General features: G+C 38.9%; 1 protein-coding gene across 12 annotated transcripts in view; it reads left to right on the top strand.

The window, feature by feature from the left end:
* Positions 1–23,419, top strand: part of LCOR (ligand dependent nuclear receptor corepressor) — a 126,864-nt gene continuing 103,445 nt past the window's right edge. For 3 of the 12 annotated variants that reach the window (XM_029201138.1, XM_029201145.1, XM_029201146.1), the window contains exon 1: positions 1,375–1,601. In XM_029201138.1, coding sequence (XP_029056971.1) covers positions 1,460–1,601 — 142 coding nt within the window. In that variant the 5' untranslated portion in view covers positions 1,375–1,459. Of the gene's footprint in view, positions 137–699; positions 1,244–1,374; positions 1,602–23,419 lie in introns of those variants that run through there. The other 9 variants (XM_029201142.1, XM_029201149.1, XM_029201140.1 and 6 more) reach the window with 7 other exon arrangements.

The following is a 23,419-nucleotide window of genomic DNA, read 5'->3' on the forward strand; positions in this document are numbered from 1 at the left end:
GGGGCCGCGGTGGAGGCAGGGCCGGGCGGGCGGCAGAAGATGGCGAGGGTGTGTAGGCGGCAGCAATGCTCCGTTGAGAGACGCGGCTTTCGGCAAGAACTGGACTCTTGGCGCCACAAGCTCATTCACTGTGTAGGTGAGACCCTCCCCCGGCTGCCTCCGGCTCTCGGGCCACCCCGCCGCCGGCCGCCCGGAACGAGGGAGGGAGCCGGGCGAGAGCAATTGCTGCTCCGGCCCGCCCGCCCTCTTAGGTTTGGGCGTCCCCCTCCCCCACCCCCCGGAGTGCGGGCGCGCGCGACCTCCGGGCGGGCTCCCCGTGCTCGGGCCTGAGCGCGCGCGCCGGCCCCTCCCCTCCGCGCGCCCTCGCCGGGGCGGGCTCTCGGGCGGGAGCGCGTGCCCCTCCTCTCCTCCTTCTTTCCCTCCCTTCTTCCCTCCCTCCCTCCAGGCCCGGCGCCGCAGCTGGCTTATTGTGGAGGCTCGCCGTGCGCCGCTGCCACTGGACCGGCGGCGGCGCCGCCGCCGGTGCCGCAGAGCCCAACGCGAGAGCTGGGGGACGTGCGTGGCCGCGGCTCGACCCCCTGGCTCCTCTCTGGCCGGCGCCTTCCGCGTCGCACGCCGCCCCTCCCCCACGTGCCGCGGCGGCGCGCGCTCCTGTCCCCGCGTGCACGGGCGGCGGGCGGGCGCCCGGCGCTCGGGCGTGTGCGAGGCGTGAGGTGGAGATGGGGGCGGAGGGAGCCGGAGCTGTCACAGGCCCCGGGTCCGCCTGACCGAGCCAAGTGGGGTGTCATGGCCGCGGGGGGCAGCGGCTGCACTTCCTCTGCGGGCGGCGGCGGCGGCAGCGGCGGCAGCAGCGGCCGGGGAGTTAATCCTCGACGCTCGGGTCGGTGTGTGTGTATTTGTGTTCGGTGTGTGCGCGGCGGAAGGGGGGTGGGACCGGGTCCGTCCGGGAAGCTGGAGCAGGGGTCGTTCTTGTCCTCTCCTGGGGGATTTTCCGGAGCCGCCGCCTCGCCGAGAGCCTCGTCCGCCGCCCGCCTCCCGGACCTCAGGCCGCCTCGGGTGGCTTTTTCCGTGCGGGCAGGAGGGAGCGTGGACGGGGTCGCCCCGGGAGGGGCTGGGCGGCCGAGCTGCGCCTCTCACACTGTGTGTTTTGTCTGTTTTTCTCTCCCAAGGTCCCGTTTCCCTCTGTGCGGCGGCCGGCGGGACCATAAGGGCTTAACTCATATATTTAACCCCCCTCCAAAAAGTAAGTGGCCCGTGTGGTGTCTCCGCCCCGCCCGCCGCCCCCTAGCCCCAGTCCGTCCTGTGTCTGACTCTCCTGTGCTCCAGCATTGTTATTTCCCCATCTTTGCTTCGGTGCTGCTAATGTGTGGGGAAATGTCTCTTGTCGTCCTCCGTCCCCCACGCCCAGTCCTCGGGGAGGCCCAGAATTCCAAACCGCCCCCCATCCCCCCTGTGGGGAATGATCTTGGTCTTCCCAACAGAATCTAGGAGATTCTTTCCGTTCGCTTGGGCCCCTCATCCCCTCCTTCCCGACAGGGTTTCGTTGGAAGGAATTATGCAAATCCTGCTTTCTGGTGTCCATTCAGCGGCAATTTCATGCGGTGAGAAGTTCTCTTTGTTGTGCGAGGGGGAGAACAGACACTGATTTAATAGACATATCTGTTGGGGGGAAGGGTAGAGGGGGTGTGGAGAAGCTCAGTTTGGAAGAATTACAGCACTTGGTTAGCTCAGTGTCTTTGTGTTTGAGCTTTCTGGCTTGACAGGAGGGTATGCCCTTTACAATGTCCCACAAGGGTTATTTTCTATAATAGATTAAAAAACAGAACTGAAACTTTAAACAAGTGAAAAATAAGGTAACCTTTAGTTAGAGAATATAAACCTTTCCATTTCTGTGGTGTTTCATTATGAAAATGTATGTGAATTTTGTTAAGGGTTTAGACTGTACTATCAAAATTAATATAGGCAACAATGCTTTACAGTATCTGATATCACTTTGGTTGTCCACAGGTTAAAAGTATATTTTAAAACATATACTTGTGTAAATAATAAAAGTATGAATGCGTTTTTTGGTGTAATTTGTCTTGTGGATATATTTGAAAATTTCCCTCCTGCCAATCCCAGCCCAGCTCTGCCGTCCAGGAATCAGCCTTTTGGTTATTAGTTATCATTTACTCTGCTCTGTCTCTGCTTGTTTTATTCTTTGAAACCTATCTTAGGTTTGCTAAAATGTTACATCAGCTTTAGCACTTATTGAATTACGTGTTATTTGTAACTATCATATGAGACCTTATAAGGCATGTAGAGGTTTTGAGAATCATGAAATTAATGAGTTTTCAGAATTGTAAGTTAATACAAAATCCTGAAATTATTTCGAAGAATTTTTAGTTCTTGTATTTGTTTCACTTTTTTAATGATTGGTCTTTTTTTTCAGTAGGGCTTTTTAGTTTTTAAAAGATTTTGAAATTGAAAACTATAACCCTATAGATTTCTTAAATTACTGTTGCTTTAGTTTAGATGGTTGTTTATCTTATTCTGATTCTTTTTGCTTTGAATCCTTGCCTTTTGCCTCAGGCCCCCTTTTTATCAGTCATTGCTTAGTGTTAGTGGCGAGTTACTGCTGCTTGACAAGACGTTTTGTTTTTTGATTTTGGGTTTTTTTTTTTAACTAATAAAATCTTTCTGTAAGTATTTGAATTGAATATCAAATTTTAGATTCTTTTTTTGAGGGAGAATTTTAATCTAGTAATCAGTTTTCTTTAAAAGCATTCTGTTAACTCCAAATATCCACTTTCGAGGTAGTAAAGTTCAGGAGATTAGAGTCCAGAGTGCAGATCAGTATTTTAGTCTGAGCAGTAATATATAGTTGATAGTCTCCCAACTAAAATCAGTTGCGTCTCATATTTTCTTTTCTATTGTATGTAATTTTGTTCTTTAGGAAAAGAGTTCTAAGTAAGTCAAATGTAGTGTTAACTTTCTATATATAGAGCAGTGGCAGTGATTCTTATTTATGTATAATCCAAAAGGCAACTCTGTTTGTCACTAGCAAATGTAATAATTCCTCTTTTATTTTAATGGATTGGTTCTGAACAGTTAACCTTCTTCTATTTGATTCTCTTTACTGATTATCTTAATACTTTAGGGTCATTTGGTTCCAAAGTAATAATTTATAGCAGTCTTTGGATTGAAAGTGAATTCTCACTCATTTCCAAAATCTCATGCTCCATTCTACTTTATTTTTTGGAGGGGGTTGAGGGTCAGGACTGTAGAGGTGGAAGTGAAGGTGTTTGTGTTTCCATTATTAGGTTTTAGTGGAATTGGAGTTAGCAGGTTCAGGCAGTGATTATGATCAAGATGGATATTTGGTAACCAGGTGATTATTGAGTCCTCTGGGACTAGAATGATATTCCATTCTGGGAAGATGGAGGTTCTCTCTGTTGCCTAATATGATGAAACCTATTGCTTGGCTGCTCCTCATCTTTGCTATATTCTCGAAAAGCCCTTCACAACATGGGGGAAGTTGTGATTATTTCAGCTTAGCTCTAACTTGGTGGAAAAAGGATAGCAGGATGAGTCTCTGACTTAACAGAGAGTTATTTCAAATTGCCCTAATTCCCTCAAATATGCTTATAGCTGGAGCAGTTCTAGGAAGCATCTGAATAATGCCATTTTTTTTAGCCTTATGGGGTTACACAGGATGGCCTGGAATTCCTTCCAGAGTGAGAATTAGGTATTCAATGTCTGTGGGGACTTGCCACTTCTGAGTACTTGCCTAATCACTTAGCTACTTGTACTAGTGCTGTTTTTAGGATCGAAAGGCAGTTAGGTAAGTACATAATTACTTTATTTAAATATTTATTAAGCATCTGTCTTGTATTAGTCACTGTGGGCAAACAAAGATATTGGGGAAGCTGCCTTAACATTCAAGAACTTTTATTAGTCCTTAGAAAAAATATAGTGTATTCAGTACAAGGCAAAATGTGCCATACAATAGTGAAAGCAAGTGCTGGGGGGTGTTTGGAAGTGAAAGAAATCACTTGAGATGATAAAGAAAGGCTTCATGAAGAAGGTGGTGGATTTTTGCTTCATTCTGATGAAAATGGAGAAGGCATTCCTGTCACGTGAAACAAATAAGCAAAAGTACAAAAGGACAAGTGTGAGTTGTCTGTTTAAACTGCAGTCCAAGATTGGTGTAGGAAATGTATGGGTGATAAGTTTGCAGAGATAGATTGTTGGATTTTCTAATGCAGGTTAAAAAGTGGAGTCTCTTTGTTAGGCACTTGGGGTTTGCAACACACCTCTCTCCTTAGCTCAGGAGAAGAATGTTTCCTTTATTTAAGGATTCCATTGTAAAATTCTACAATAATGATGTTGGTTGTTTTTTTAAATCACCTTGGCAGAGACAATATTGTTATCCACAGCAGTGTCTCTTCTAAGTAAGCTCATTTGGAGGTTGTACCTTATTCCATTGCACAAAACTCATTTTCGAAGTTGCCTAAAGTCAGTGGCATATTCATTCATTGAGTCCCCTTAGTTTTGAGAAATTTTCATCCTTTAGAGGTTGGATTTGGTATTTGGAAACAGAAAAGAATATTTTCTGCCACAAATAAAGGTATATATAAAATAATGAGATTGGTTTTTTTTCCTGCCTTGCAAACTGGCTCTGAAAGCTCAGCAGAGGGGCTTGATTTGTTTTGATGTGCCTCTGAACTTCTCTCTTGATTTGTATTTCCTTTATGTCCACCTGTCTGCTGAATGGAATCTGGATATTGGGTAGATGTGAGTAAACAAAGCTGTTATTTTTTGTAGTTTCAAGTTAAAGACTTGCCATTACTACCCTCCAAATTATCTTTACTCTATTTGCAAATATTTTAAAAAATCTTTTTACTGTTAGTTATACTTGCACATTGTTTTTGGGATAATCCCAGTGTGAAATATTTGCTAATTTTATTGACTGTCTCTTGTATGTAGAAAGTATCCCAAGTCCAGTGGTCCATACCCTGAATTTTTTCTTTTTTTAATTGAGATATCATGTATATACCATAAAATTCACCCTTTTAATTCATACAAGTCAGTTGTTTTTAGTTTATTCACAAGGTTGTGCAAATATCACTAATTCTCGAACACTTTCATATCCAAAAAAGAAACCCTATACTCATTAGAAGTCATTTTGCATTTCTCCTATGACCCAGTCCTTGGTAACCCCTAATCTACCTCTGTTTCTGTGGATTTGCCTGTTCTGGACAGTTCATATAAATGTAATATTATAATATGTGGCCTTTTGTGTCTGGCTTCTTAGCATGTTTTCAGAATTCATCCATATACTGGCATATATCAGCACTTCATTGCTTTTTTTGGCTAATATTGCATTGTATGGACATACTATATTTTGTACATCCATTCTTCAGGTGTCAGACGTTTGAGTTGTTTCCACTTTTTGCCTATTATGGAGAAGCTGCTGTGAACTTAAGCAGCATTATTCCTGCGGACGTTTATCTTTTCTTCTTTTGGGTACGTACTTCAGAGTGAACTTGCTGGGTCATATAGTAACTTTTAATGTTGAGGAACTGCCAAACTGTTTTCTAAAGCGGCTGTAGTATTTTACATTCCCACCAGCGGTGTAGGAGGATTTCAGTTTCTCCACACCCTTGCCAACACTTGTTACTGTCTGTCTTTTTGGTTATAACCATTCTAGTGGGTAGGTATGAACTGGTATCTCATTGTTGTTTTGATTTGCATTTCCCTAATGACCATTGATGTTGAGCATCTTTTCATTTGCTTGCTGGCCATTTGTATATTTTCTTTGGAGAAACGTCTCTTCAGATCCCTAGCCTATTTTTTAAGTTGTGTTGTCTTTATTGTTGAGTTGTAGTGTATATTCTGGATACTAGACCCACATCAGTATATGATTTGCAAAAGTTTTTTTCTTACCGTACCCTCAATTTGAGAGTAGTTAGATCAGAAGATAATCTGCAGCATTATTCCTGTGAAGGGAATAATGGATGTTGTAATGGAGTGATCAGAACCAGAATTACTCAGGAAAGGCTTCCTTAAACATCCTTTTCCATGAATTATTAAAATTGTTACTTGATGGAGTTTTATAATAACACAGATATACTTTACTATCCAAATCTTCTAAGTTTTTGCCTTTTTTTTTTTTTTGTGAGGGTTCATATTTCAAGTTCAAATAATGTGGTAAACCATGTTATTTGAATCTGTTCTACACCTGAGTTTTGGATAGTATATAACCAAGGTTTGGGTGGAGAAGGATATCTTTTCTCTATATAGACATTTTGTCTGAATCTATTCTGTGTCTAGTGTTCATGGTGTTACCATCTTATATCTGCACAGCACATTTTATATTTTTTTTAGAAAACTTTCACATTATTTTATTGTCTTTATTTAGAAATGTAGAAAATTAAAGATGGGTATTAAAAAACTATTGGTCTTTTGGGAAACATTGAGTAATAACTCTTGTTAAAGTAATAAGGGGATTTTCTTTAGCATAAATGCTTCCCTCTTATCCACAGAAATAATTTTATGATATTTTAATGTTTGAAATAGTTAACCTAACTTCTCAGGTAAAAGTAGAATACAGAGCTGAACTTCTCCAGAAAGACTTTTTAATTGAATTTGCTTCAATTGCTGTATGAAATTACATAGTAGTTTTCTACCTCTATTAATGATGGTACACATCAAGACTAACTTTTTGGGTTAGAAGCTGTGAATACCAGTATTATTTCCCATGAGAATTATTATTATTGGAAAAACTGTTGTAGGATGAACATTTTCATTTTCGTTGTTAATAATAGATAGTCTGTGACTGTTATTTGGTCTCATGATTAGCTTATTTTTCATAAGCTCTGAGTCATTTTATTATCATCATTATTAATACATGATTATTGTATATTTTTTTCTTATTAGTTGACTTTTTAGAGATTTCCAGAGGGTAAAGGCATGTTCTCCCTCTCCTAAGCTGCCAATATAAAGGGGAAGAAAAACTAATTTAAAAGGATCTACAGGGCTTCCCTGGTGGCGCAGTGGTTGAGAGTCCGCCAGCCGATGCAGGGGACACGGGTTTGCGCCCCAGTCTGGGAAGATCCCACATGCTGCGGAGCGGCTGGGCCCGTGAGCCATGGCCACTGAGCCTGCGCGTCTGGACCCTGTGCTCCGCAACGGGAGAGGCCACAACAGTGAGAGGCCCACGTGTTGCCAAAAAAAAAAAAAGGATCTACAGGTTGTGTGTTGCTTGGTAAAAGAAAATCCCACATCTGAAAATGTGAATGTACTACAAAAAATGTATTTTGTGTTACAACAGAATTCATCTCTGATTTAATATAAGAAACATGCTCCACTAGTACATGTAGAATTATTATTGGTTTATACAAATTTCAAAAATAAGTGTACCATGTGTGTAGAGGAAGGAATTGTTGAATTTGTTAAATTGAGGCATGCTTATGTTCAGTTTGATCTCTCTTGTTTTTCACGTATTTTTTATTGTCCCCAATGCATGGGTATTTTTCTTTTTAATTAATTAATTTATTTTTGGCTGCATTGGGTCTTCATTGCGGTGCACAGGCTTCTCATTGCAGTGGCTTGTTGCAGAGCATGGCCTCTAGACGCATGGGCTTCAGTAGTTGTGGCACACGGGCTCAGTAGTTGTGGCTTGTGGGCTTTAGAGCGCAGGCTTAGTAGCTGTGGCGCATGGGCTTACTTACTCTGCAGCATGTGAGATCTTCCCGGACCAGGGATCAAACCCATGTCCCTTGCATTGGCAGGCGGATTCTTTTTTTTTTTTTTAACTTCTTTATTGGGGTATAATTGCTTTACAATGGTGTGTTAGTTTCTGCTTTATAACAAAGTGAATCAGTTATACATATGTTCCCATATCTCTTCTCTCTTGCGTCTCCCTCCCTCCCACCCTCCCTATCCCACCCCTCCAGATGGTCACAAAGCACTGAGCTGATCTCCCTGTGCTATGCGGCTGCTTCCCACTAGCTATCTGTTTTACATTTGGTAGTGTATATATGTCCATGCCTCTCTCTCGCTTTGTCACAGCTCACCCTTCCCCCTCCCCATACCCTCAAGTCCCTTCTCTAGTAAGTCTGTGTCTTTATTCCTGTCTTACCCCTAGGTTCTTCATGACATTTTTTTTTCTTAAATTCCGTATATATGTGTTAGCATACGGTATTTGTCTTTTTCTTTCTGACTTACTTCACTCTGTATGACAGACTCTAGGTCTATCCACCTCATTACAAATAGCTCAATTTCGTTTCTTTTTATGGCTGAGTAATATTCCATTGTATATATGTGCCACATCTTCTTTATCCATTCATCCAATGATGGACACTTAGGTTGTTTCCATCTCCAGGCTATTGTAAATAGAGCTGCAGTGAACATTGTGGTACATGACTCTTTTTGAATTATGGTTTTCTCAGGGTGTATGCCCAGTAGTGGGATTGCTGGGTCACATGGTAGTTCTATTTGTAGTTTTTTAAGGAACCTCCATACTGTTCTCCATAGTGGCTGTACCAATTCACATTCCCACCAGCAGTGCAAGAGTGTTCCCTTTTCTCCACACCCTCTCCAGCATTTATTGTTTCTAGATTTTTTGATGATGGCCATTCTGACTGGTGTGAGATGATATCTCATTGTAGTCTTGATTTGCATTTCTCTAATGATTAATGATGTTGAGCCTTCTTTCATGTGTTTGTTGGCAGTCTGTATATCTTTTTTGGAGAAATGTCTATTTAGGTCTTCTGGCAGACGGATTCTTAACCACTGCACCACCAGGGAAGTCCCAATGCATTGGTATTTATGGGCTTTTACCTGAATGCTCCCCTTCCTCTCAGTCAATGTAGGCATATTTTCTAAGCCATTTGTAGGTATTTTCCTCTATACCTATCCACAGGATATTTTCCTGTTCTGTTTTACCTATCTTTCCATCTTTTAGGTGCATGATTTATCAGAAGTAGAAGGGATGCTAGAACTTGTCTTCTTGTCCAACCATATTAAAGGGAAAAAGAATTTTTAAAAAAATCTTTCATTTTTGAAAACTTCAGACATACACAAAAGTAGAAAGAATAGTATAGTGAACACCCAGCTACATCAACGAATGGCTGTTATTCATTCCCACAAGATTATTTTGAAGCAAATCCCAGACATTATATTTAGTATTGAATCTTTTTGCAACCTGCTTGTATAATATCATCTCCTTCTTCCCACCTCCCATCCCCGTCAAGTGGTTCATAAATTTAAAGAAATGAGATATTATCTAAATATGGAGAAGACTGGTGGTTGTTTTGTCTTATCCTTAAGAGCTATCATATGTTGAGTATTTACTATGTGCCAGACAAGAGCCCTTTGATGTTAATATCTGTTTTACAGGTGGAAAAACGGAATTTGGAAAGATTAAGGATTTCATTTATGGTCACTCAGCTAAAGAGTGGTAGACCTGGGATGGGAATTCAAAAGCCTGTGCTATAAAAAATTAAAGCATACGCCCTTTTTTTAGACTTTCTTATTTGGTTCCACCAAGTTGCCTTTTCTTTCTTTGTTCCCTACTACTGATGGCTTACTCAATTTCTATTACAGTAAAGAATTCTACTCATAATATTATCATAAATGGTAGCATAATTCTTTCAATACCCCGGCCTAAAATGTCTTGCCCTCTTCTCTTCAGTGTTACGGTCTAGTTTGTCTATCCTTTTTCTTCTCAAATTTTTAGTTTTGTCAGAGCTAAGTAGCTTTGAGCTGACTGCTTCCACTGGCTTTAAGTTTTCCTTCATACATTGCTAGACCGGCCTTTCTTCACCATTGGCTGAGATCTGAGCATAGGTTTTGAAGAGGAAAGATAGCAAAGGATATCCAGGTGATCCTGGGCCTTAAGCTTGGTGAGCCTTCCACGTGGACCAGCTTAGTTGACAGAGCACTTTGAAATTTGTAACAAAAGCATTGTAGTAACAGTGTGTAGTTACCTGGCCTTTCCTTCTATGCATATCCTTCCCAGAGACCTCAGGTGTGGACAGAGGGGCAAACAGGGTAAAGCAGATTGATGTCAAGATTCAGGATTCCTGGATTTTAGTCAAATGCTTTTTGAGTTCTAACTTCCTATGACTTAGATTTGGCACTTGGTTATAAATGTTTCAAAACATGTGATGGAAAGCGAAGTTGCTGAGTAGTGTATAATTGCTGAGAAGGGGAGGGAGCAATTTGGCAGATTTTTTAAAAGATACGCTAGTTTGGTAGTTCAAGCATCACCCGTCTCAGACTAATGCTACCTTAGTAGATACAGGAAGATGTGACAAAGGTAAGTGGGAGAAATTCCCATCAAAATAAAATGGGAAGCTCTTTGCCTTCACTAAGAATAAAAAGTGAGAGGAACATAAATATCTGTGTATATGTGCCTGTGTTGAAATGTGGCTTTTTCGTTGCATGGTTAATGATATAAATACTAATCTTGTCATATGTGTTAGGTTATGTGAATTTTCATTCAGCTAGTAAGGAAACTGATGACGTTTATCTTGTATAAATGGGCATTGATTTAATTTATTTGATCACAATAAAATGATACTTTAATTATGGGTGGGCTAAGAAGTCCATAAATCTGGGAATAGTTATTGAAAAAAACCTTTAAGCTGGTCATTTTTCTGAGTGTTTAATGTAATTAATACATCTTTAAAAAATGATTTAGTTAATATACCCCTACGTAAAACGATCAATGTGTTAATATTTTACTTATTGTTTATCTATTGGAAACCTAACAATTATGCTTAGCAGTATTTTTATAATACTTAATATGTTAGATACCCTATCTAGAGCTGGTTTTTGTTCTGGAAAGAGAATACATCAGGATAAAAATAATGAAATAATATGGATTAATTTCTAACAATTTTTTGAGAGGTACTGAAGTTTTGCTGTATGACTTTTTCAAAAGAAAAGCAGGTATGATTAAAGTGATAAGGCTGTGTACCATGTGAGACTTGTACAACCAATATTTATTTGTATATACATATATTTTCTATGCATAGATTTTTACTGTGGAGTATTTACTAAAATAGATTTTGGCGTGTTAAAATAAACAGGCAGGTACAGAGAGTCAAATCCATATAGTCTCTTGATAACCACTTCAAGACCCATGGCTTATGGCTGCAATCTTATCTAAAAGATAACATTCCCTTTGTCCCCTTTCTCCTTAGGCAAAGAACTTCCATTTAATTTTCATGTAACATATCCAAATCAAAGATTGTTTTATTTTATTGGTGATAGGCAAGGGTAAATTCATAAATGGGGTAAAGATAAAGAAGAGAAACTAGAATTTTCCACATTAAGTGAGAAGACTTTAGGTAGGAATTATAAGAAGCTGTAAACCTATGTGGGACTTAATTTTTGTAAAAAATAAGTAGGCCACATAAGTGATAGTCCAACCTGAATGAGTTGTTTTGGTCAAGACTGTTAAACTATTAAGAAGATTGAATTATCCACAGATTTTGATCTTTTAAAACCAAGGGAATGTAAATTAATGGAGAAGAGTATTCTGATATAATTACATTGATAAAAAATGAGCTGACATTGTGGTAAAGACAAGGAACCAGAGGTGTTGATAACCCAGACAATTTTTGCCTTTTTTTTCCCTTTTCCTGAGAACTTAAACTTTATTTTGGAAAAAGTGGAAGGTTTGTTATTGTTAAATGATTAATATTTTTGTATTTATGTTACTACTTGATAGGAATTATTTGTTAAAACTATACGAAGATGTCTAGGTAAAATACCTTTAGATATTGCTCTACCTAAGTCAGCCAATCCACATTTTGTCAGATATTCTTTAGCAAGTAATCCAGAGATCAACTGATTTGAGGAATATGAGTGTATATCCAGTTATAAGCAGAAAAGAAGGTAAAGAATAAAGGCTATATTAAGAAACAGGAAGGATCTGTTGTCAAGTCATGCTGCTGCTAATGTCTGGTTTCTGTGACTTAAGAACAGAAGTGTAAGTAATGATGGTAATGATGTTACATATAACTGGATTGTGAAATAAGCAGCACACTTTATTTTTTTTTAATTTTTTTTAAAAGAAATTTCTTTTTGGCTGTGCTGGGTCTTCATTGCTGCAAGCGGGCTTTCTCAAGTTGCAGCTAGCGGAGGCTACTCTTTGTTGCGGTGTGCAGGCTTCTCATTGCGGTGGCTTCTCGTTGCAGAGCACAGGCTCTAGGCGTGCGGGCTCAGCAGTTGTGGCACACGGGCCCTAGAGCGCGTGCGCTTTAGTAGTTGTGGCGTGCAGGCTCAGTAGTTGTGGCTCATGGGCTCTAGAGCGCAGGCTCAGTAGTTGTGGCACACAGACTTAGTTGCTCCACGACATGTGGGATTTTCCCAGACAAGAGATGGAACCTGTGTCCCCTGCATTGGCAGGCGGATTCTTAACCACTGCGCCACCAGGGAAGTCCAGCAGCACACTTTAAAACTTGACACTGAAAGGATACTTACTTTCAGATGGCAGAATTTGCAGGAACTTCAGATGTTTGGTACAGTAAGGATTTGGTACAGTCTAGGATTCTGCCAAGAATCAGGAATGAGTCACTTGCTTTTGCATGAGGTAGCTTCTTATTCATATTTCTTCCCTACTCTGTATATCTCCATTTTTCTTTATACACTTTTCTTTTTCTCTCTTTTTGTACATGTAACATAAATTGATATATGTTTGGAATACATCAAATGAGAAGTAAACTGAATTAATTTAAAAAATAAATATGTATGTATTTTAGTCTGGGGTAACAGACATCTTCAGAAGCCCATGCATAAGAATGACTTTAGAAGTAGAAAAATGGTGGTCATAGTTAAGAGAATGAAATTCACTAGACAGAGATAAGGGTTGAAATACATTCAGTAAACTTTTTTTAGTGAATATTTTTAGCTGTATTTGTATCACTGTTAAGTTCATAAAACAGTTTTATTTTGATATAATGCAAATAGTTTTGTCTCTTTTTGGCTTTCTCTATGAATTTTAAAAAACTTAAGGGGTACAATCTTTCTTGAAGTTAAGCATCAGTTCTTCCATTTTTTTGAAGAAATTAGTTTTATTTTTTTAGTTTATTTTTTAATACTGAAAGATTTTTTTTTTTAGTTTTTATTGGAGTATGGTTGTTTTACAGTGTTGTGTTAGTTTTTACTGTACAGCAAAGTGAGTCAGCTATATGAATACATATACCCTCTCTTTTTTGGATTTCCTTCCCATTAGGTCACCACAGAGCATTGAGTAGAGTTCCCTGTGCTATACAGTAGGTTCTCATTAGTTACCTAATTTATACACAGTATCAGTGTATATATGTCAATCCCAGTGATGGTTTAAATCTTTATGATTCTTTAAATTCTTTAGTGCTTTACAGTTTTCAAGTTTCACACATGTGATTTCATATAATCTCATAATAACCCTTTTTTAAATCCCCTACCCCTGTATTGCACCTTTGCTTTCCCCACTGGTAATCACTAGTTTGTTCTCAAACTGTGAGTCTGCTTCTTTTCTGTTTTATTCACTAGTTGTATTTTTTAGATTTCACATGTAAGTGATATCATGTGGTATTTGTCTTGCTCTGACTTATTTCACTTAGCATAATGCCTTCCGAGTCCATGCATGTTACAGAATGGCAGAATTTCATTCTTTTTTATGGCTGAGTAGTGTTCGTTGTAGATATATAACACACCTTTTTTATCCATTCATCTGTTGATGGACTTTTTATTTTATGCCACGTCATATGAAGAATATTTGAACTTATAGAGAAAACAATGTTAAAAAATAATTTTAGACATGAATTTAAGTGCATTTCAAATATTAATCGTATCTAGCTAACCCTGTAAAGATTGTATCTCGGTAGGATGGAAGAGGTGATTAAATGTACTCTGCATTCAGAAGTTTAATTCCTCTCATTAGTTCTCCAACTGTTTACCACATTCAGAGGCTCATTTTGAAAATACTTGCATATAATAGTAACAGTAGAGGTCCATTTTGGAAACACTTGCACATTAAAACAATAATAAAAGGTGGCTTTGAGTCAGGCAGACCTGGGTACAAATTTATCTTCACACTTTACCAGCTATGGGATGTAGAGAGAACTAATTTCAGTTTATTCCTATAATAAATACTGTGTAGGACGGTTGTGAGAATTGAGAAAGAGGCAGAGAACTTTGTCTTTGCTTAATAAATAATAGATTACTTGAAAAAAAAAACTGTTGAAGCTGATCCATAGAGTTTGCTCTTTGGATATACTCTTAAAATAACACAATTTAATTTCTTTTAAACATTTTTTGTAATATAGAACAATAATTGTTCTCTCTGGATTTTAAGTTGCACTGTGTTTGGTCTACCCAAAACTTTTACATATTTACAAGTTCCTGTAATGGTTTGGGTGATGACATTTATGTTTGATTAACATTATGACATTTATTGGTATATCCTACAGGTTAGAGTAGCAAAAAATACTCAATTTTTGTTCTTTGCCAGCTAAGAGAACCTACTACATGTTTTTTCTTAGGTTAAAAAGAAATAGTAGGTTTTCTCTAGGTTAAAAAATTGTTGCATCTTGGGCAGTGGAATGGAATGGGAAAAACCTCAAGGCAGGAGCACTGGGTTCTGGCATAAGTATGACTACAACTGTATGATTTTAAGCAAATACATCACTTAATGTCTCTGCATCTTGGTTTCCTTATTTGTAAAATGAGAACGTCTTGGAGAACCTGATTACAATATTTCAAGAAAAATTACTGTGTTGATTTTCACAATTGAATAGTTTGGGGATGGTTGACATGAAATCCATTAGGAAATAGAATATTCATATTGTGTATAACAGGGCGGCAAAGCTAAACTAAATAATGTGCTCAAAGATGTTTGTCTTAAAAGACACATGCACCCCAGTGTTCATTGCGGCACTATTTACAATAGCCAGGTCATGGAAGCAACCTAAATGCCCATCGACAGACGAACAGATAAAGAAGATGTGTGGTACATATACACGATGGAATATTACTCAGCCATGAAAAGGAACGAAATGGGGTTATTTGTAGAGACGTAGATAGACCTGGAGACTGTCATACAGAGTGATGTTAAGTCAGAAAGAGAAAAACAAATATCATATATTAGCACATATATGTGGAATCTAGAAAAATGGTACAGATGGACCTGTTTGCAAGGCAGAAATAGAGACACAGATGTAGAGAACAAACGTATGGACACCAAGGGGGGAAAGGGGAGGAGGGATGAAATAGGAGATTAGGATTGACATACATACACTAATATGTATAAAATAGGTAACTAATGAGAATCTGCTGTATAGCATAGGGAACTCCACTTTGCTGTACAGTAGAAACTAACACAACATTGTAAAACAACTGTACCCCAATTACAAAAAAAAATGTCTTCTAAAATGTTCATGGGAATGAAGACTCTTCATCTTTAAGTAGAAAGCAGGATGTGTAAGGAATGGGCAACAGCTCCTCAAACTCATGCAAAATACATAACTAACTTCTCTCACTAAGAATATTAGCTAAACACTCACAAGGTGAGAGGAACTTAGTCTCATTTAGCTAATAATAGTTATATCTGCATTTCATATAAAAAGATATAAATGCATTTTCTTTTGTTTATTCAATTTCATTTTTTAAAAAATTCACCCATTTCTCCCACCCACCACCCCACCCCCTACTCCTGGCAGTCACCAGTCTGTTCTCTGTATCTGTGAGGTTGGTTGGTTGGTAGGTTGGTTTGTCTGTTTGTTTGCTTGTTTGTTTCAGGTCTAACAGATCATGTGGTATTTGTCTTTCTCTGACGTATTTCATTTAGCATAATGCAATCAAAGTCATCCATGTTTTCACAAATGGCAAGATTTTGCTCTTTTTTATGGCTAAACAATATCCCAGTGTGTGTGTGTATTTGTGTATACACACACACACAATTTTTTTATCCATTCATACATCAGTGAACACTTAAGTTCTTTCCATATCTTGGGTATTGTAAATAATGCTGCAGTGAATGGGGGTGCATACATCTTTTTTTTTTTTTTTTTTTTTTTTTTTGGCCACGCTGCATGGCTTGCAGGATCTTAGTTCCCTAACCAGGGATCAAACCTTGGTCCTTGGCAATGAGAGCATGAAGTCCTAACCACTGGACCTCCAGGGAATTCCCCACATACATCTTTTTGAATTAGCATTTTTATTTTCTTTGGAAAATACCCAGAAGTAGAATTGCTGGATCATATGGTAATTCTCTTTTTAATTTTTTGAGGAACCTTCATACTGTTTTCCACAGTGGCTGCATCAATTTTCATTCTCACCAATGGTGCAGAAGGGTTCTTTTTTTCTTAACATCCTTGCTAACACTTGTTAATTCTTTTTTTTTTTTTAATTTATTTATTTTATTTATTTTTCACTGTGTTGGGTCTTCATTGCTGCACACGGGCTTTCTCTAATTGCAGCAAGCAGGGGCTACTCTTCGTTGTGGTGCATGGGCTTCTTATTGTGGTGGCTTTGTCTTGTTGCAGAGCATGGGCTCTAGGCACGCAGGCTTCAGTAGTTGCAGCACACGGGCTCAGTAGTTGTGGCTCGTGGGCGCTAGAGCACAGGCTCAGTAGTTGTGGTGCACGGGCTTAGTTACTCCGCAGCATGTGGGATCTTCCCGGACCAGAGCTCGAACCTGTGTCCCCTGCATTGGCAGGTGGATTTTCAACCACTGCGCCACCAGGGAAGCCCCGTACACTTGTTATTTCTTGTCTTTTTGCTAGTAGCCTCTCTAACAGATGTGAGTTGATATCTTATTGTGATTTTGATTTGCATTTCCCTGATGCTTAATGGCATAGAGCATCTTTTCATGTCCTGTGGCCATCTGTAATGTCTTGTTTGGAAAAATGTCTATTCAGATCAGCTCACTCTTTAATCAGATTGTGGGGTTTTTTGTTGTTGTTTTTTGCTTTTGAGTTGTATGAGTTCCTTATATATTTTGGATATTATTCCCTTATCATATATATGATTTGCAAATATTTTCTCCCATCCATTGATCTTTGTGTCTGTTTTTATGCCAGTACTGTGCTGTTTTAATTGCTATAGCTTTGTAATATAATTAGAAATCAGGAAATGTGATGCTTCCAGCTTTTCTTTCTCAAGATTGCTTTGGCTCTTTGGGGTCTTTTATGGTTCCATACGAATTTTAGGATTGTTTGTTTTATGACTGTGAAAAATGGTTTTGGAACTTTTAAAGGGATTGTATTGAACCTGTATATTGCTAATTTGTTTTTCTTAGAGTTTATCATTAATGTATAGAAACACAACAGATTTTTGTGTATTCATTTTGTATCCTGCAACTTTACTGAATTTGTTTATTAAATCTAACAATCTTTTGATGGAGTCTTTAGGGTTTTCAATACCATGTCATCTGCAGGTGGTGACAGTTTTACTTCTTCCTTTCCAGTTTGGATATGTTTTCTTTCTTTTTCTTGCCTAATTGGTCTAACTAGGATTTCCAATACTATGTTGAATAAAAGTGGTGAGAGTGGGTATCCTTGTCTTGTTCTTGATCTTAGAAGCTTTCACTTTTTCACTGTTAAGTGTCATGTTACCTGTGGGCTTGCCATATGGCCTCTGTTATGTTGAAGTACGTTCCCTTTATACTTGCTTTATTGGGTTTTTATTATAAACAGATGTTGAATTTTGTCAGATGCTTTTTCTGCATTTGTTGAGATGATCGTATGATTTTTATTTTTCATTTGGTTAATGTGGTGTATCATGAACCATCTTTGTATCTCTGGAATAAATCCCACTTGATTATGGTGTATGTATTTTTATAGGTTGTTGTCTTTTAATGTATTGTTGAATTCATACCGACATTTTGTTGTGGATTTTTGCGTCTTTGTTCATCAGGGATATTGGCCTGTGTTTTTTTTCTTGTGGCATTCTTGTCTGGTTTTGGTATCAGAATAATGCTGGCCTTGTAAAATGAGTTTGGAAGAGTTCTCCTTCTGTTTTTGGGAAGAGTTTGAGAAGGATTGTTATTTATTCTTCTTTGAGTGTTTGGTAGAATTCACTAGTGAAGGTGTCTGGTCCTGAATTTATTTATGTTGGGAGGTGTTTTTTTAATTACTGATTCAGTTTCCTTATAGTAATCAGTCTGTGCACATTTTATTTTTCATCATGATTTCAGTCTTGGTAGGTTAATTGTTTCTTGGGATTTACCCAATTTTTGTAGGTTGTCCAATTTATTGGTGTATAATTGTTCATAGTAGTCTCTCATGGTCCTCTATATTTCTGTGGTATTGGTTGTAATATCTCCCCTTTCATTTCTGACTTTAAGTCGTCTTTTCTCTTGTTGGGTCTAGCTAGAGGTTTGTCAATTTTGTTTATCTTTTCAAAGATATAGCTGTTGGTTTCATTGATCTTTTCTACTGTCTTTTTTAGTCTGTATTTCATTTATTTCTGCTTACTTCGTTATTTCCTTTCTTCTGCTTACTTTGAGCCTTGTTCTTTTTCTAGTTCCTACCATGTCAAGTTGGGTGTTAGAGACTTTTTTTTGTTTTACGAGGTAGGCATTAATTGCTATGAACTTCCTCTTAGAACTGCTTTTGCAGCTAACTTGTAATCTTAGTGTTTACTTCTTTGGTTTTTTGACCTTCCTAATAGCTTTATAAGTGATTAATCCACTACCATTTCTATACATATTTACCTTTTCAGTGAGATTTATTCTTCCATGTGTTTTCTTGTTACTAATTAGCACCCTTTTTTTCAGCTTAAAGAAGTCCCTTTGACATTTCTTGTAGGGCCAGTTTAGTGGTGATGAAAAATTTAGCTTTTGCTTGTCTGGAAAATTCTTCATCTCTCCTTCACTCTGAATGATAACTTTTCTGGGTAGAGTATGATTAGTCGGAAGTTTTTCTTTTAGTGCTTTGACTGTACTGTTCCACTTCCTTCTGGCTTGTAAAGTTTCTGCTGAAAAATCTGCTGATAGGCTTATGGGGCTTTCCTCATATGTAACAAGTTGTTTTTCTCTTGCTGTTTTTAATATTCTCTCTTTTGGCATTTTAATTATAATGTGTCTTGGTGGACTTCTCTTACTTGGCAACTCTCTGGCCTTTCTGGGTCTGGATGTCTGTTTCCTTCCCTGGGTTAGGGACGTTTTCAGCCAGTATTTCTTCAAATAAGATTTCTGCCCCTCTTTTCTTTTTCTGGGAGCCATATGATGTGAATATTAGTCCATTTGATGCTGTCCCATAAATTCTTTAAGCTATTTTCACTTTTTTTCATTCCTTTTCCTTTTTGCTCTTCTGATGGGGTGAGTTCCACTGCCTTGTCTTTGAGTTGACTGATCTTTTATTCTACTTCATTCAGTCTGCTGTTGAACTCTTCTAGTCTTATTTTTCAGTTCAGTTATTGTGTTTTTTAAGTTTGTGACTTCTGTTTGGTACTTTCTTACTTTTTCCATCTTTTTTTTTTTTTTGCAGTACGCGGGCCTCTCACTGTTGTGGCCTCTCCCGTTGCGGAGCACAGGCTCCGGATGCGCAGGCTCAGCGGCCATGGCTCATGGGCCCAGCCTCTCCGCAGGATGTGGGATCTTCCGGGACCGGGGCATGAACCTGCGTCCCCTGAATCGGCAGGCGGACTCTTAACCACTGCACCACCAGGGAAGCCCTTCCATCTTTTTATTGAAATTCTCAGTGTTCATCCATTCTTCTCCCCAGTTCAGCAAGCATCTTTATGACCATTACTTTTTAACATTTTATCAGGTTGATTATCTCTGTTTCATTAAAGTTTTTTTCTGAGGTTGGGACTTCCCTGCTGGCTCAGTGGTTAGGAATCTGCCTGCCAATGCGGGGATGTGGGTTCGAGCCCTAGTCCGGGAAGATCCCACATGCTGCGGAGCAGCTGAGCCCGTGCACCACGGCTGCTGAGCCTGTACTTTGGAGCCCGCACCCCACAACTACTGAGGCCCGTGCCCCTAGAGCCTGTGCTCTGCAACGGGAGAAGCCACCACAATGAGAGGCCCATGCACTGCCACGAAGAGTAGCCACTGCTCGCAGTAACTAGAGAAAGCCCGCACGCAGCAACGAAGACCCAACGTAGCCAAAAAGTAAATTAAAAAAAAAAAATTTTTCTGAGGTTTTAGCTTGTTTTTCATGTAGTCAACTCTGGATTGCCTAGGCACCTTGGCTGGGTTTGCTTTGTGTCTGGGGATGAGCTGGCTGATGTAGGTTGACATAAGTTGGGATGACTGCAGCAACTAGATTGTTGCACCTTTCTCAACCTTTAGCAGGCTACCTTGGATCTGTTATGGCATGGCAGAAGTACACAAAGCAAGCAAAAATAATGAAGCACTTTTTCAAGTCTCTGGTTTGTAATGTCTGCTAGTATCTCATTGGCTAAAACAAATCACATGACTGAGCCAAGCGTGATGGTGGGAGGGTATTATAAAGTTACATAGCAAAGGGCCTGGATATATGAAGGAATGAAGAATTGGGGCCGTTTGCAATCTATCTTTGGAAACAACAGTTTCATTTTTTCATGTAAGTGTTCATGATAGTAGATATTTATCAAGTACACAGTATATGCTTAACATGTCTCATTTAATAAGTACAATCAACATGCAAAGAGTGTGATAGCTTTTTTATTTAACTATGAAGAACAGAATTAGAATGATTAAATGATAAATGTGATAGAACTGATGGCTTGAATCTGGGAGTGTCTGACTTCAGAGCTTATAGGCTTTTACATAATTGTAATCATGTAAGTTAGATTTTTAGTTTTCCTCCTAAGTTTTTTCTCCCTTATTTTGGGGAATAAGGATGTGTGTGTTTTATCATGTATTCTGTACTGCATATCTTGTTTTTTTCCTCCCAGAATCTTTTCCCTTGTCTTTCAGTAGCAGTACCTTGGCTTTCCTTTAGGGAGCCACTTTTCCTAACATTCTTGAGTTCAGTGTGGTTTGGATGATGCTGACTCACTTCTGTGACTTATGCCTGGCCATTGGTCACAGTGAGTGAGTGGTTCAGGGATCAGTCAGCCTTGAGACTGGCTGGTGGCATTCTTGGGAAAGATCTTTTTTTTTCTGGGGTAGCTAAGCTACTAGCCTATGAGCAGGAAGCAGCTACCATGTGGGGAGAGCCTACCTGTGAGTGAAGTGGTGTGCCTCTGTGTAAGACAACACAACAATGGGGAGAGAAATATTGCTATGCACTTGGATCTAACTGTTCATGAAAGGAGCTCTAAAAAGCCTTTTTGAGTCAATACCTATCTTTTTTGCTCAGGCCTATTTAGTTTGGGTTTACTTGCAACCAGAAGTCCTTACTAACACTTTTTTTTAAGTGCCAGAAAGACTATATCTCTTTAAGGGGAGTAGAAAATCAATAGCTTACTATGGGTAAACAGTGTAAAAGCCAAATTCTCTGGCCTTATGGAAATGGGGAGGGATGATTTGACTGGGATGATACTGTACCAGAAAGGAACATAACAAAGTACAGCATGGGGATTTAGTAAGTTGAGAAAATAGACTCACTACTATAAGGCATTCACTTCTTTCATTCTTTCTTAGTGAATTCTTCAGTAACCTTCTTGAGTTCCAAGTACAGTATAAATATATAGAGAGTGCCCATTTGGGTGTTAAGAGTTTATTTTATTTTTTTGCTTATTTCTATTTTACAACACATTTTTCACTAAGAAACAGCATTGGTTCATGATACCAGGTCAGCCCACAAACATGATTTAAGTAAATTGAAGGGTTTAAGTAATGTATTCTTGAAATAAAAAGAACAGACATCTATTCCCAATGCCATGTCCTGGTTCTTTTTATTACCTGGAGATGTTGAGATCTTGAATTCCAATATGCCATTATCCCTACATGTTTACATCTGTTATCACATGTAATTTAATCTTCATAATAACTTCACTAGCTGGGTATTATTTTAATTTTATACGTGGTAAAACAACTGTGTGGATTGGTGCTACTACATATTTACAGTGTCCAGCCTCAGCTGGACTCTCAGCACTGGGAATTCTTTTTGCGTATTCTTGGTCAGTTTCTATAGCTTAACCACAGTGGCTCTCTTTTAGCTCCTGTGCATTCCTGCTTCTCACTCAGCTAATGATCTTGTCACCTACAGAGCAATGAAATTTGAGGGTATGAATGAATATTCCCCCAACATTCCCCTCACCCCTAGGACTACTTGGGAAACTTGAGACCAACACCTACCTAAAGCATTGTTTCAAAGCACTGACCACATGAGATATCTGTGAACTTTGAAAATTTGGGGTCCTACCTCAGATTTGCTGAATCCAAATCTTCTTAGATGGGGCATGGAAATCTATTTTTAACAGGTATCTCAAGTGAGTCTTCTTGTACACACTAAAGTTTGAAAACCACAGGCATTTAAAATAAAGCTACTTTAAGGAGCATATAAGACCCTCATTAATTTTCCCAGCCTACTTACCCTCTTTTTGTATATGATGCCCAGTCCCTACTCTCTAATTTCTCAAGTCCTCTGACCACAAAATACAGGTCACTCTTTTTCTAGTGTGCAAGCATTATTGTACTACTTTCTTCACCTTCTTACCTTCCTTTCTCCAATTCTGCTTCTTCTAGTTTGCAAGACCCTTGAAGTCAGCAACCATGTCATGTTTTTCTTTGTATTTTAAGTACTTGGCAAAGTGACTGGCACACAGTGGATGCCCAGTAAATATTTGTGGAAAGGTAGAAAACAGGACTTTGAAATATCACAAACTACGCAAATTGAGTAGTAGTGTTCTGTTTACAGTGACTCAAGGAAAAACAAAATTAGTATGAGAAACAGGGAGTGCAGATATTCTGGACACAATCTGTGGTACCTTCAGTGGCTTTAACACAGTGATTTTTAAGGTGGTTAGGTGGGTGGAGTTGTCCCTTTGAGAACCACTGTATTACTGGATACTAGGGACCAGTTTCTTTGCATGTGAATTGTGTGACAACACAAGTAAAACCCATTCTTTAACAGGCGAAACATTATTTCTTTATTTTGTCTTGTTTCACTTCAAAATGTAATCTTTTCCTTTTTGTTCAGAATATGTATATTATTTTGAGTTTTCTGAAGTATCAGCAAAAGGGATAGGAAAGGGCTGGGCATTTTCCATAGACAAATAGGTAAAAGTTGGAGGTGGGCAGCAGGTAGAGAAAGAAGAATGTTCCGATTGTGTAAGAGTAAAAAATATTGACATTCTCTCCAAAAGTTCAGGAACATTTATTAACATACTGTGTGTGTGACACAGTTTGCTTGAGATAGAAACAAATGAACCATGAGCAATGCTAGCTATATTAAAGGACAAGAGTATCATGAATGTTCTCAAAGTGGTGATATGGCAAGAAAGAGGTATTTCAATATGACTTAGTCACCACTCTAGCCACCATGTAGTGTTGTTGATGCTTCAG

The sequence above is a fragment of the Monodon monoceros genome, unplaced genomic scaffold (genome assembly GCF_005190385.1).
Source record: "Monodon monoceros isolate NGI ecotype Baffin Bay Population unplaced genomic scaffold, NGI_Narwhal_1 Super_Scaffold_4, whole genome shotgun sequence".
In the NCBI taxonomy this organism is placed as follows: Eukaryota; Metazoa; Chordata; class Mammalia; order Artiodactyla; family Monodontidae; genus Monodon; species Monodon monoceros.